At 33.0% G+C, this 15,255-nt stretch overlaps 1 protein-coding gene across 1 annotated transcript; it reads right to left on the bottom strand.

The window, feature by feature from the left end:
• Positions 1-12,301: 12,301 nt before the first annotated feature.
• On the bottom strand, positions 12,302-13,525 carry LOC135130565 (uncharacterized). Its single transcript, XM_064057969.1, has 6 exons — positions 13,514-13,525; positions 12,958-13,247; positions 12,797-12,896; positions 12,634-12,741; positions 12,412-12,567; positions 12,302-12,364 (listed from the first exon to the last, which is right to left on the bottom strand). Exons 1-6 carry the CDS (start codon positions 13,523-13,525, stop codon positions 12,302-12,304), a joined length of 729 nt encoding a protein of 242 aa, XP_063914039.1.
• Between the last annotated feature and the right edge of the window lie 1,730 nt (positions 13,526-15,255).

The raw sequence follows: 15,255 nt of genomic DNA on the forward strand, positions 1-15,255 counted from the left end.
TCTCTCCATTTGATCTAGTTGACTTCCTATTTCACCCACTCTCTTTCCCATTTCTTCCTTAGCTCGCTTTCAATTATTTATTTTATTAAATAAATTAATGATTGCAAAACTGAATACTTTGAAACCTTACACGTAATTGCACTGTACAAAATTGAATTGTATTATTAAACCCAATGTTATTAGTTGAGATGGTTTCATTAATTCTATGTGTTTTTCCCCCGGAATTAACCATTGTATTGTCATTTCTTGTTCTATGTTAATTTCGGTTGCAATCTACCGGAATTATTTTCTCAATTTGGAGATATTTAATAAACCAATAAAAAACATGGTAATTGGCTACAATTTCGTCAATAGATCAATTTCACGAAATCTTCAGCCATGAATGATACATACTTTCATTATGTTGAGTCTAGTGGCATCAGTTATCTTGTCATTTCGTGATTGTTTAGTCTTTCTAAAAACTTTTTTTTCAGTTCTTATTTCCTTGAGCCCTAGAGTGTGAAAAAGTAGTTCTCCCGTTTCTGTCTGTGTGAGTTTTTGTTTCAAGAGCGGTCCGCCCAAGTGTTTTATTTTTAATATTACACTGCACATGTCGAATTGACATACGTGTCCGTGCTGTAATAATTTTGATCGAAACATTATCAAATAGGAAAACTCACTAGAAATAGCTTTATCAATGCGTTGGACAACCTGCAGGGGACATCGAAGAGACTGCTGTCATCTGACAACCACGATTTTGGAGGTCAGTTTTTATTTGTGTGACTTCTTCTCGAATTAGTTCACACAGTCGATGAAGCTCACGTCAAGGGTAATAAAAGACATAAAAACTAACACTTTTCGACCGAAAAATGTAACACTTTAATACTAACATTTTTAACAATTTGATATATTTGTTTGTCATTTTATTCTATGAGTCAAAATGCCAACGGTCTGTATTATACATTTTCTTTCATCACATTTTATCTCAGTAAATAGACTTTCTTGCGCTGACAATTTGGATAAAAAACACGCTTGTGGTCCAGAGGAACTTCAGACCCTAAAAAAGCCAAAGAATAAAGATGTCAAGAGCACTGTTTTTCTCACTTTTGGTACGAAACTAAATTCCATACAAATCATATTTCGATCTCCAATACATACAGGTTTCTGACAGTTTTGTAACAATATTAACATTGCAGTTTTATTTGTAGAATTCCACTCGTACCATGAACAGTTCAGCAGGTTTACGGAAATCTTTTCGTACTAAAAAAAAAAAAAATCAGTGAGAAATATTAAAAATTATTTAAAGATTGTCTTTGATCATTTCTAAAATTCATACCTCATTGATTAATGTTTGTGCCACATAAACAAGTACAGCTGGAACAATGCTTGAGATTACCAAATAGTGAACAATAAATACATAATCAGCAGCAGCTTGTATTTCGTACTACAAGTTTTATTGGTGTTAGTTTTAAAGTCAAGATCAGAAAATATATACTTACTAGGGTACTATTGATGAAAACACCGACGAGAACTATCAATCCAATTAAAAACAGTATAATAAACGGTAAATAAATAGCGTCGTTTAGTTTTCTTATCGCTCTAAAAGTATCAATAATTTAATAATACATCAAACATAGCGAAACAAAAAACACCAGCTTACATTTGTATAACTTGGTGGCACCGGATACATGTCTTCAAATCTGAACACACTTCCATGTGAAAGTCGTCTATCTTACTATAATCACATACTTTTTTTGCTGATAACTCTTTCAGTCTATCCGATATGCAATACACATGAAACTTTATGTGCAAAACCATGTATATCATGAGCCCACCACCACAACAAGCACTGTAGCCAACAACAGGAAAGGTCAAATAAACTGCTAAATTCACTACGTTTGAAATTGGACCAAAAATGTCCTTCAAGGAATTCAGTGCGTCAAAAATGTTCTGAAAGAAGTTAAAAATTGGCAAACACTCCATCGAGAATAACAAAAATGTAATCAGTGCCCCCAGTTGGCAAAGCGTGATTATATTTGACTCTGCGGTAATTCTGCTGTTGATTTTTGGGGTGAACATTTCATCCCAAAGGTTTTCCGACGCTATTTCTGACAAGATTTTCGAAAACGTTATCTCAAAAGTGAATATTATCCAGGTGAGATATAGATGCTGAAATTTTGAGGTAAGAAAATGGTTTTCCAGAAAATCATCCACTTACGTTTGTTCCCATGGCTACTACTCCGCCATTTTGTATCAACAAAGTACCGTCAAATGTTAACAGTACTGCGACGACGAAAATGCATAGCAGTAGAAAATATAATAAGAACACAAACTTTAATATTTTTCTTGCTGTAGGAATTTGTAGAAAACCGAATGTCATTAAATAAAACGGTTTTATCATTTTTTGCTGTTGGTATTTTCGTTTTGACGACAGTTTGTTGTTTGTTGAATATTAATTTTTCTAGTAGACTAAAAGAGAACTAAGAATTATCACATCAGTTTGTGGTCTAACTTTCGAAGTTCAGCTTTACAAATTTGCTTAATTTTCGTTAACACAATTAATAATAATGAGGCTTATTTACGTGTGTGAAAACAACTATCGCTGCGGATTAGCGCCGCTAAACTGGAAAAAATTTCGTCCGGAATTACATTTAGATATAAACACAAATGTCGTTAAGTAAAATGGGTTCATTCATTATTTCGGTTTTTCTTTGGATTCTGTATATTAACCAATTTGTGTGTTTATATTTTGCTTTCAAGTACTACATTTACAAACCCAAATAATTTTATTTAATTGTGAGAATTGGATTAGTGGAAACGTACAATTGATGATAATCAGCTACAATTTGGAAATTTGGTCAGTTCTACGACGAAGGAGTAATAGTCATATGTTAGTGCTGAGATTAAATTCTAGAATATGTTGATTTTTTTAAGGCCTGGAGTGTGATGGGTTTCATTTTACGCAAATTGAATCCGAATTTATATTCCATAATGTTTGTCTTAATTTAGGTACAGAAAATGTGGACAGTGTTAATATTTAATGGTAGTTGTTCCTGAACAAGTCAATACTTAGAAATTTGTAATATAGGTAGATGAAAATTATCATTCATTAAGGTAACTGTCCGCATAAACAGTAAAAACTGGTAATAATAGTATTATTATTGAAATTTCTGTCGTGAATTATAGATAAATTCACTTTTATGAATACTGACTACAGTAATATCAATCAAAGTACAAAGACAAATGTATGAAAGGGGAAGGGTAAGGAGCTCATAGCTTATTTTTTGTTGTTGCAATCAAGGGAAACATATGAATAAAAAACGTATATACAAAACATAAGGCATACACAAAAAATAAATAAATACATAAAATGAACTGACGCGCTGACATCAGTACCATTGTGTTTCATGGCGTTTCTCAATAATCTAGAACCTTTGATTGCAGAGGCAATTGTTCGACCGAGACTCTCATTCTCAAATGTAGAAGTTGTTCCAACACTTCCCTTCGAGTAAAAGGCCGCGCGACTGTCTATTAATATTTTGTTAGTGTGCTTTTTGGTTTTTATTGATTCACAGAAATGTTTAAAATTTGTTAATTGAAACAATAGAGAGGTCAGGTTAGGTCAGGTCAGGTCAAGACTCAAAGGGAGGTAAAGCGCTAAATTACAGATAAAATATGTACTAAATATAATATTTTCACTAATATTAAAATATCTAATATATATTAATTACAACTATTTGTTATGTTTTAAAAATAATAATGACTCGAAACTTTCGTCATCTAATTTATTCCTTGATGGCGTCAGGATTTTGAAACTGGAACTAAAAATCCTCTCAACAGGCGCTGATGACGGAAGTAACACATTATATTTCCTAAATATCTTTAAAATATTTGGAAATTTTTTTAACATCGGAACGTCTTTGTTACATGATTGGAAATATTTTAATACTTCTAGCTGAGAACTATTGGTGTTAGATATTTCAAGATTTTTTGATGATATAAAGTCAAAAAATTGGGCTAAAGAGTTTAGACAGTACTTTCCTCGCTGTCGGAAACGTCACGACTGCATGCTTATTATGTTTTTTTTTCTCATTACATTTTTGTAGTGGGGCATTTTTAAAAAAATTTTGCGATGACGTATATCAGTTTGGATAGATGTAGTGTAATACTAAAAATAATTCAGTTAGGTTGCTCAGTTCTGCTATCATAGCTTCTATATCTTCCTTCATTTCGAATTTCTTTTTTTCTAGTCTACTTCTGTATCTTTGAATTCCCTCTTCACCAGATATCCTTTTTTCTATTTCTTTCGTTTCTTTTCTCTTGTTTTTCGTACTCTTGCTCTTTTCCTTTGATTTTTATTTCTAGTGGCATGTGGTCTGATTCTACCCTTTCCCCCATTTTGAAACTCTCTATTTCTTCCCACGCCTCTTCGTTGACAATCCCATAGTCTATAATTGATTCTCCTTCCTTGTTTCCATTCAAAATTTCCCATCCCATTTGTTCTATTATCTTCCACAATATTTTCTCTAATTTGTTATTTACTTTGTCTTTTGGACATTCCAAAACAGTACCTTCACCCCTTTTTCTCCTAATTTTGTACCAGCTTTCCCTTTTCCGCTTTCCCTATCTGCATCCTTTATTCCTCTTCCTTTCCCTTTGCCTTGTTTCGTTCCATTTTTCCTCCGTTTCTTCCTTTTCTTTTGGCTCTTTACTCAAAATTTTCTACCTTCTTGAGTCTGCCCTCTTCTTCGTTCCATTCAAAATTTCTGCGATCTACGGTTAACTTTTTATATCTCATTGTAATAATTTTTACTTTATTTCTCTATTCTGTTGCCTCTTCTTCTATTTTGAACTGAATTTTTCTTTCCGTTTTCGTCAGATCATCATTTATCTAAATTGACGACTCTTTTTCTTCTCTTCCTTGATTAAATCAATAGTTGCAAAATTGAATACTCTGAAATCTTGCAAACGTTTTGAAGTTATTATAAGCATGGTATCTTTTTAATCAACATTTTATTCGTTTATCAACCCCAAAAAATTGATGTCGTCTTAAAATTTTGCCGAAAAAATCTTATCTAAAATTTGTAAAATATGATCAGTTTTTTATCATTGCATTCAAAAATGGAAGAAAGAGAACAAATAAAGCAAAGACAAGATCCGTTGATGGAAATGATGAAGCAATTAATGGAAGAAATGAAACAACTGAGAGAAGAAAATAGAGGGGTAAAAAAAGAATTACAGACAATAAATGGAATACTAGAAAGAAGAAAGAGAAGAATGGAAAGAAAAGGAGAGAAGCTTCGAAGAATGAATCAATAATTTAGAGAAGAAGTTGGAAAAGAAAGAGAGGCAAGAAAGAAGAAACAATTTCATAATTACGGGTATGGAAATAAGGGAAAAAACAGATGCAAAAGAAGTAGAGAAATTTTTGAAAAAAGAAATTGAGGTAGAAGTAAAAGTGTTGGAAACAATAATTATAGGGAAAGAGAAAAGCAAGAAAATACTGGTTAAGACGCTTTGGGAGGAAAAACAAGAGGTGATGAAGAATAAAAATAAACTGAGAGGAAAGAGAACATATATTGATAATGATTGAACAGTACAAGAGCAAAAAATTCAAAAAGGAATTAGGGAGGTAGCTAAAGAGGAAAGAAAAAAAGGATACACAACAAGGGTGGGATATAAGAAGCTGGAAGTAGGGGACAAAATGTATACATGGAATGACAATAAAGGAAAATTGGAAGAAAAATTTCGCAAATCAAGTCAGCACTAACCGAAGAAAGAAACACAAAGGGGAGGGATGGAAAATTGCTATGGGAATTAATTGAAGAAAGAGGTTGGGAAGTCTTAAATGCGGTGAAGGAAGGGGACGAGGAGGGGGAATTTACCTGGATAGGTAAAAGAGGGGAATCGGTAATAGACTACGGAAGAGTAAACGGATTAGCAGAAGAAGAGGTAGAAACATTCAAAGTAGGAGAAGGAGTGGACTCCACTAGAAGTAAAATTGAGGGGCATAAGTAGAAGGAGCGGATGCTTAAGTAAGGACGTAGGAAAAGAGAAGAAGATATGGGTATGGAATGTAAAAGGAATTGAGCATTATAAAAAAAAAATGTTGGAAGTGGAATTTAAAGAAAAAGGAACTGAAGAAAAAATGGAAGAATTAAAAAGAGAAATTGAAAAAGCAGCCATAAGAAAATAAATTGTAACGAGAAATTTAGAAAAGTGAAACAGATGGTGGGATAGCAGATGCAGAGATTTAAAAACAGAAGCAAGGAAATGTTTACGAAGGTGGAAAAGGGGGAAAGGTATAAAAGAAGAGTACTGGCAAGCAAAAAATAATTATAGAAAACGATGCAAAGAAAAGAAATAAGAGATACAGCAAGAAGAAGAAGAAAAAATTAAAGCCATAAGAACGGAGCAAGAGGCATGGCAGTATATAAATAAAGAACGGAAGAACAAAATCACGATTGGTGAAGACATACCTATAATACAGTGGAAGAAGCATTTTATGGAACCGTTGAATGGAAAGGAAGAGAGAATTGTAGTGCAAGATAGTAAAACCGGGATTGGTGGTAGAGAAAAGAAGATTGAGTTTCGAGTAGAGGAAGTAGGAAAACAAGTAGGAAGACTGAAAAGAGGAAAAGCAGCGGGGAGGGATGGGTTGGTAAACGAAGTGTGGATATTTGGGACGGATGGGATGATTGAAAGATTGAGCGAGTTAATGACTGATGTGTGGACGGGTAAAGGTTTTCCCAGGGAATGGAGAGTAGGGCAAATATGCCCAATTCATAAAAAGAGTAGTAAAGAAAAAGTAGAAAATTATCGGGGAATAACTCCTAAATACGGCATATAAACTGTACGCAATGGTGTTAAATAAAAGGTTGGTGACAGAGATGAACGAAAAGAGTATATTACCGGAAAGTCAAGCGGGATTTAGAAGAGGTAGAGGGGCTATGGACAATGTATATATCCTGCATCATCTAATAGAAAAAGAGTTGCTAAAGGAAGGAGGTCGGGTATATGCACTGTTTGTAGACCTAAAAGCCGCGTTTGATACGGTGGACAGAGAGTGTTTGTGGGAATGCATGGAAAGAAGAGAACTGAGTGAAAAGTTAATTGTAGCAGCAAGAGAGATTTATAGAGAGACAGTGACTAGTGTGAGAGTGGGAGGAATAGAAAGTGAAATGTTTTGGACGACGAAAGGATTGAGACAGGGATGCCCATTAAGTCCCAGTCTGTTTGCTTGTTACATAAGCGTTATCGAGGAAATGTTTAGAGGAGTACAAGCGGGAGGAATTGTGGTGGGGAGAGAAAAGGTATGGTGTTTGGCATTTGCAGATGATTTGGTAATATTGGCGAAGGATGAATGTGGAATGAATGAGATGAAAAAAAATCTGCAAAGATACTTTAAAAAAAAAGAAACTGGAGGTAAATGTAGAAAAAGAAAAATGATGATGTTTAGAAAAAAAGGAAGGAAAGGGGAGGAAAAAGTGTGGCGTTGGGAAGATCGAATCATAGACACAGTAAAGGAGTTTAAATATTTAGGATTTAAGTTTACAACAACTAACACGGTAAAAGCACACATAAGAGAAAGAAGGGTCAAAGCAATGCAGATAATGGGAATGGTGTGGAGACAGAATATTTGGACATGACGTAAGAAGAAGGATGAAAATGTTTGATAGTTTAGTTACTAGTGTATTAATGTATGGCGTGGAGATATGGGGATGGAAGGAATATGCAAAGATTGAAGCAGTACAAGAAAAATATTTGAGGTGGATGTTAGGGCTACGGAAAGAGACGCTAGGCTATATAGTAAGAGAAGAATGTAAAAGAGAGAAATTAAGAGTATACACTGGGAAAAGAGCTGTAACGTATGATGAAAGGTTGAAAGAAAGAGAGGAATGCAGATATTGTATGAATGTTGGAAGGAAAAAAACAGGAAGCAGGGAAAGAACATCACAAGAGTAGGCAAGGATATTATGAAAGACTGGGATACGCATGGATGGAAATAGATAGAAAGAGAGAAATGGGGGTGAGCATGAGAGAAGAGTTGTGTATGCGTGACAGAGACATAGATAAACAAGAGAGAAGAGCGAGTGTAAGTAAATCTAGGTACAATGCAGACTATAGAAAGATAATAACAGAAACAGTACCAACGTACCTAGACAGAGAAAGCGCAAAAGAAAAAAAAAATAATTGCGAGATTTAGGTGTGGAAATGAAGAAATAAATAATAAGTTTTGGGTAAGCGAAGGTGAGAGAATGTGTAGGATGTGTGGAGAAGGGCGAGAGACGATAGAGCACATGCTGCATGACTGTGAGGAGAGCAAAAAAAAGAGAGAAGAGTGTGACAGAGATATTGAATGAAGACGGAAGAGGGGTGGAATGGATGAAGGAATTGGAGAGGACAAGAGTAAGGCTGGGGCAAGGGGGGATGAGATAAAGGAAAAAAATGAGTTATTTGGTTTTTGTTACCTAATTAGGAAAAAATTGTAGTGTAAATCAAGAACCTTTCAAGCCCGTAGGGCAAAAATAAACACTTACTACTACCACTACTACTAAGAAATGAATTGTTGAGTTTAACCCACGCCGATTTTATTCACCGATCAACGTAACAATATGTTTCATTGTACTTTAGGTTCGAGGGAAGTTTTGTCGAAACAACTCTCGACCTATTTTTTTCCTTAGAAAAGTGATGTGATGAAATCGATCACCGGAATTATTTTCCCAATTTGGAGATAGTAAAAACGTGGTAATTGGCTACAATTCGGAGAATTGATCAATTTTACGAAAGCTTCTGCTATGAATGATACATCCTTTCATTATGTTGAGCCTAGTGACATCGTTCAAAACATGTTGTTATTAATGTTCCACGCAAATTTTTTTCTTGTCATTTCGTGATTGCTTAGTTGTTATATTTCGATTACAGTAGCGTTATAGTCTTTCTAAAAACTTCTTTTTCAGTTCTTATTTTCTTGAGCTCTAGCGTGGGGACATCAAAGAGACTGCTGTCATCTGACAATCAGAGCTGTTCAAAGTACTCAAAAAAAGTACTTGAAGTACCAAGTACAAAGTACTACTTGAAATAGTGTTCAAGTAAAGTACCAAGTACTTACTTTCAGCAAGAGTATTTCAAGTATCAAGTACTTTTCAGATGTACTTGAAGTACAAGCCAAGTACATTACTTCAAGTACTTACGAGTACTTGAAGTACTGGAGGTATACTTCAAGTACTTACAAATACTTGAAGTACTGAAAATGCTTCAAGTACTTTCTAATTATTTGAAATACTGTAGAATTAGATAACTTTTCCTGTTTTTTTAAAAAAGCTTAATATATTTTTAGAACTGAATTTTTTAATACTCAGAATTTAAGTATACAATAATACATATTTCGCTACAACGAAAATTGCATAAGCATCAACTTAAATGCAGAATGGTAGCTCACTTATTAATAATACTATGTTATTTATAAACAATATTCTTTTGAAATATTTTTCTCTTTCTGTTGACACAATGCCTTCGACAAAATTAACGTATATTTCTAATTTAAAATTTAAAATAAAATACATGACGGCGGTGTCTATGTATGCTTACTATTAATTTATAACAAAAACATCGGCGCTGTATGGTATTTTCTCAGGCTTGTTGCCTTTTTTTAATATTTTGAATTTTGGTTCACCACCAAAACGTTCTGATTTTTTAATAAAGTTGTGTTAAAAATATATGAATTTTATGAACCGGTTCCATGTTTAAGTTTGTGGGTAGTTGACAGCACCCTTAATCATTACCCATTGTGAGAGTGCACAGGGCCGGATTTGTGAAACTCAAATTTTTTTGAAACAAATTTTAAGAGCAGTGCGATACATATAGGTACATGCTCGTGACATAAAAATGTTTAAGTCACTATGTTGCATTTTTAAAAAAAACGTATGAATTTTTTAAATAAAAAATAAAATGCCTAAAACGAGAGTCCATTTTCAGCGAAAACTATAACTCTTGAAAAATATCAAGGTGATCAAAGTAATTAGTCGTTTTTTACTTTTGCGGTTACCAAAAATGCTGAGAATTTTCTTGGAATGAATGCCCCATATTCCTCAATATATATGTCTACCACTTACGTATTTACTATTCTAAAAATTATTAAATTAACCTAAATCCTACAGTGACTAAATAGTAAACACTAATCACTACGATGTTTGTCTAACTAAGTATGTAACTTTACACTGACAAATCACAAATAATAGGTTCGTAATGCTGTTCCGTCCATTTATACAAAATTTTGTTCCTCTAATGCCACAATACTTTCAGAATTTTCCTTTACATTTTCGATTGGCTTATTTTTTATTTTTACCTGAAAACCCAAAGAAGATGACATTAGTAACTACAATGACTTCAGGGAATGCCTAACAACGGCTTTTGCGAAAATTCAGGTAAATATGTACAAAATTTATTATTGTTAAAATATTTCGTAGGGGTGTATTTATCTAGGCAATTATACTAACTAATCGCGAATTTCATTAACTTTGTATTTTTTTATAATGTGAATATGTATTTTGTTCCATTTACGGAAGCGGCCACTGACCCTGTTGGGTATCTTTACCTGATATTGTAAATACAAACGTAAATTCAGTACTTCTGTAACCGTCCTGTATTTAAACATCGAAACCGAACGCTGTCTATTATTTCGCACACAACAAAACAAAGGTCCTTCGAGCAATACCAAAGTACAATTCGGTACTCATCAAAACCATACAATCATGGTCGTATCAACTGGATTACAAAAAACATTAGTACTACGAGCCGAGTTTCACAAAATATATTTCATTTTGAACAATATTGGGTTTATGTAATAGCGATGCAATGTAATACGTAAAGTTGTTGTACGGTAATAAATAAAATCCGCACAGGAAAGATAAATGACACTAATTAGTGTGACTTTTAAAATCATTGTTTTTCTGCCTTACGTCTTTTTAAATTGTTGGTGTTCAAATAATTCATACAATTTAACAGATTATTTGAAACTGTAATGTGAGAAAATATAAGTAGTAATAACAAACTAAGTTTATATGGCTGAACAATGTATAAACAAAAAAAGAAAATTTGGTAAAAAACGAGTGTCTAACATGATAAAGAAAATTAAACTGCAAAATATTTAACATAAAATTGTGTTTAAATTCTACGAGGAAGAGGCGAATATGGAAGTCTGTACCTGCCATCAGCTATTGCTATTATAATAAAAGGGATAATCCCCTGCCAAGTTCTCCGCCCTGACCAGGCTTCTTACTGACAAATACACGGCGGGGTTAATAAACTAATGAAAGAATAAATATCTTTTTGAACGAGTACTGAATCATTTCTCAAATATTTTCAAATGCGACCTTGCACTTTAGCAGGTACGTCAACAAACCCCATCCCCTTTGGGGTACTGGGAGGATACTGAAAAACTTAAGTTCCAGGCCAAAATACAAAAAAGACAAAATTCATATATTCACAACTTTACATCGCTGAAAATTTTACACAGATCTCCGACCCTTCTGCTGTCGTCATCTACTCTCAAATGACATATTTATGACATTAATTTTCTTACCTACCTATCTATCGGCATTATGCAAGTACCTATGAAATGTACGTCATATTGTGAATAAGATATCCACAATCACAGATCAAAATATAACCTCACAGGAAACAAACACGATTTTACTATAAAAATACATCTAATCAAATAATTGAATTATAACTTCAAGTATTTAACAGACCCTATTTTGAGATGTGAAAATTTCGTAAAATAGAGACTAAAGTATTTGAAATTTTCACTTTCATACTTCAAGTAATTCAAAAATATTTAAAATACTGAGTGAAGTACTTGGACTAAAGTACTTGGCAAAATCAAGTACTAAACTCAAGTACATTTTAGAAATACTCCAAGTACCAAGTACCAAGTACCTAAATATAAAAGTACTTCAAGTAAAGTACTTGAAGTACTTAAAGTACTTGAAGTATTACTTCAAGTACTTTTACTTGAAGTACTGAACAGCTCTGCTGACAATCATTATTTTTTCCAAGTTTCCTTGTGGTAACGTAAAATTTTGGTGTTGTGTTGACGATCGTGAATGATTCTCGAACTAGTTCAGACAGTCGATGAAGCTCATGTTCAGGGTAATAAAAGACATAAAAACTAATACTTTTCGACCGAAAAATGTAACACTTTAATAACAGCATTTTTAACAATTTTATATATTTGTTTATTAAAACACACATGTGTATGATCAAAATCCCAACGGTGTGGTTTTTTCACATTTTATCTCAGTAATTATACTATTCCTTGTTACTTTCTTGGGCTGACAATTTGGATAAAAAACACGCTCGTGCTCCAAAGGAACTTCAGGCCCTAAAAAAGACAATGAAAAAAGATGTAAAAAGTACTGTTTTTCTCACTTTTGGTACGAAACTAAATTCCATATGAATCATATTTCGATCTCCAATACATACAAGTTTCTGAGAGTTTTGTAAGAACATTAACATTGCAGTTTTATTTGTAGAATTCCATTCGTACCATGAACAGTTCAACAGGTTTACGGAAATCTTTTCGTACTAAAAAAAACAGTGAGAAATATGAATTTTTTAAAGATTGTCTTTGATCATTTCTAAAATTCATACCTCATTTATTAATGTTTGTGCCACATAAATAAGTGCAGCTGGAACAATGCTTGAAATTACCAAATAGTGAACGATAAATACATAATCAGTAGCAGCTTGTATTTCGTACTACAAGTTTTATTGGTGTTAGTTTTAAAGTCAAGATCAGAAAATATATACTTACTAGGGTACTATTGATGAAAACACCGACGAGAACTATCAATCCAATTAAAAACAGTATAATAAACGGTAAATAAATAGCGTCGTTTAGTTTTCTTATCGCTCTAAAAGTATCAATAATCTAATAATACATCAAACATAGCGAAACAAAAAACACCAGCTTACATTTGTATAACTTGGTGGCACCGGATACATGTCTTCAAATCTGAACGCACCTCCATGTGAAATTCGTCCATCTTACTATAATCACATACTTTTCTTGTTGATAACTCTTCCAGTCTATGCGATATGCAATACACATGAAACTTTATGTGCAAAACCATGTATATCATGAGCCCACCACCACAACAAGCACTGTAGCCAACAACAGGAAAGGTCAAATAAACTGCTAAATTCACTACGTTCGAAATTGGGCCAAAAATGTCCTTCAAGGAATTCAGCGCGTCAAAAATGTTCTGAAAGAAATTAAAAATTGGCAAACACTCCATCGAGAACAATAAAAATGCAATCAGTGCCCCCAGTTGGCAAAGCGTGATTATATTTGACTCTGCGGTAATTCTGCTGTTGATTTTTGCGGTGAACATTTCATCCCAAAGTTTTTCCGACGCTATTTCTGACAAGATTTTCGAAAACGTTATCTCAAAAGTGAATGTTATCCAGGTGAGATATAGATGCTGAAATTTTGATAAGAAAATGGTTTTCGGGAAAATCATCGACTTACGTGTGTTGCCATGGCTACTACTCCGCCATTTTGTATCAACAAAGTACCGTCAAATGTTAACAGTACTGCGACGACGAAAATGCATAGTAGTAGAAAATACAATAAGAAAACAAACTTCAAAATTTTTCTTGCTGTAGGAATTTGTAGGAAACCGAATGTCATTAAATAGAGCGGTTTTAGCATTTTTTTGCTGTTGGGATTTTCGTTTTGATGACAGTTCGGTTTTTGTTGTATCATACTAGTTTTCGAAGTTCCCCTTTACAAATTTGCTTAATTTTCAGTAACACAATTAATGCGTGTGAAAACAACTATCGCTGTGGATTACCGTCGCTAAACTGGAAAATTTCGTCTGAAGTTATATTTATAAAAACAAATGTCGTTAAGTAAAATGGGTTCATTAATTATTTCCGTTTTTCTTTGGTTCAACATTAACCAGTTCGTGTGTTCCTGTTCATATTTTGCTTTCACGTGCTACATTTCCAAAATCCGAATAATTTTGTTAATTTAAGCGGACGATTAGTAGAAATGTATAATTACGATAATCTGCTACAATTTGCAGATTTGGTCAGTTCTGTGAAGAACACGCAATAGCCGTATCCTAGTTATGATATTTAAATTCTACAATACGTTAGTTTTAAAGCCTGGAGTGTGATTCACAATGATGGATTTAATACTACACAAATTAAATTTATATTCTATAACGTTTGTCTTAATTTAGGTACAGAAAATATAGATAGTGTTAATATTTAATGGTAGTTGTTGCTGAACAAGTCAATACTTAGAAAATTGTAGTATACATGAAAATTATCTTTCATTAAGATAACTGCCCGCATAAACCGTAAAATCGGTAATAATAGTTTTATTATTGAAATTTCTATCGTGAACGATGCTATTTATATTTCTGTTTTTTCTTTTATTCCTCCGTTGTTTTACCTCTTCGAAACATGTACCATCACAGTGTCGAACTGTTCTTCGGTTTTAAGTCATTTATATATATATATGATGAAGACAAGTGGTCCCTCTGGAATTTCGTACTTGATTTCAAGTTCTGTCGATGATTTACCCTTCCAGAAAACTCTCTGGCTTCTATTGTCAAGATTTGTCGCTTCTTCAGTTGTTCGATTCTTTAATTTTTCTAGCTTGTAGTTGTTCAATTTTTCAGTTTTTCGTTTCTTCAATTTTCCGCGTTGCCATTTTTCGATTTTTCAGTTTTTCATTTTGTCGATTTTAATTTTTTGCTTTTTCATTTTTGGTTTTCGGCTTCTTGATTTTTAATTTTTCAATTTTTCGTTTCTTCAGTTTTTTATTTCGTCAATTTTTTGTTTTACAAATTTTTGATTTAAGATTTAGGTATTCAATTTTTTAGTATTTCCATTTCTCTATTTTCTAATTTTACAGTTTTTCAATTTGAGATTTTATAAAATCAGACTGTTAGAGAAATTAAGGAACAATGTGACACCTTAGCCCATCATCGTCAAGTTGGCAATTTTTCCATTTTCGGTTTTACCATTTTTCGCTCTTTCAATTCTTTCATTTTTTCAAATTGTTGCTTGCTCAGTTTTTTGTGGCTTCTCGAATTAAAATTTTTCGATTTGCAATTTTTCGAGATTTGAGTTTTCACTTTTTGGATTTTTCAATTTTTCGTCTTCAGTGTTTCGATTTTACAGTGAATCAGTGTTTGATTTTTCGGTTTCATAATGCGAAATTTTCAGATTTTTCAGTTTTTCTCCTCTTTAATTATT

This window comes from Zophobas morio, unplaced genomic scaffold (assembly GCF_036711695.1).
Source record: "Zophobas morio isolate AGI-343-1 ecotype UQ-CSIRO unplaced genomic scaffold, CSIRO_AGI_Zmor_V1 ptg000017l, whole genome shotgun sequence".
Classification (NCBI taxonomy): domain Eukaryota; kingdom Metazoa; phylum Arthropoda; class Insecta; order Coleoptera; family Tenebrionidae; genus Zophobas; species Zophobas morio.

What these genes read in the sequence shown, in the direction of transcription:
- LOC135130565 (XM_064057969.1), bottom strand. An exon ending in TTTTCATCAATAGTACCCTA is followed by an intron (nt 12,742 to 12,796) that starts GTAAGTATATAT and finishes TAAAACTTGTAG; the next exon opens with TACGAAATACAAGCTGCTAC. An exon ending in AATTTAGTTTCGTACCAAAA is followed by an intron (nt 12,365 to 12,411) that starts GTGAGAAAAACA and finishes TGTCTTTTTTAG; the next exon opens with GGCCTGAAGTTCCTTTGGAG.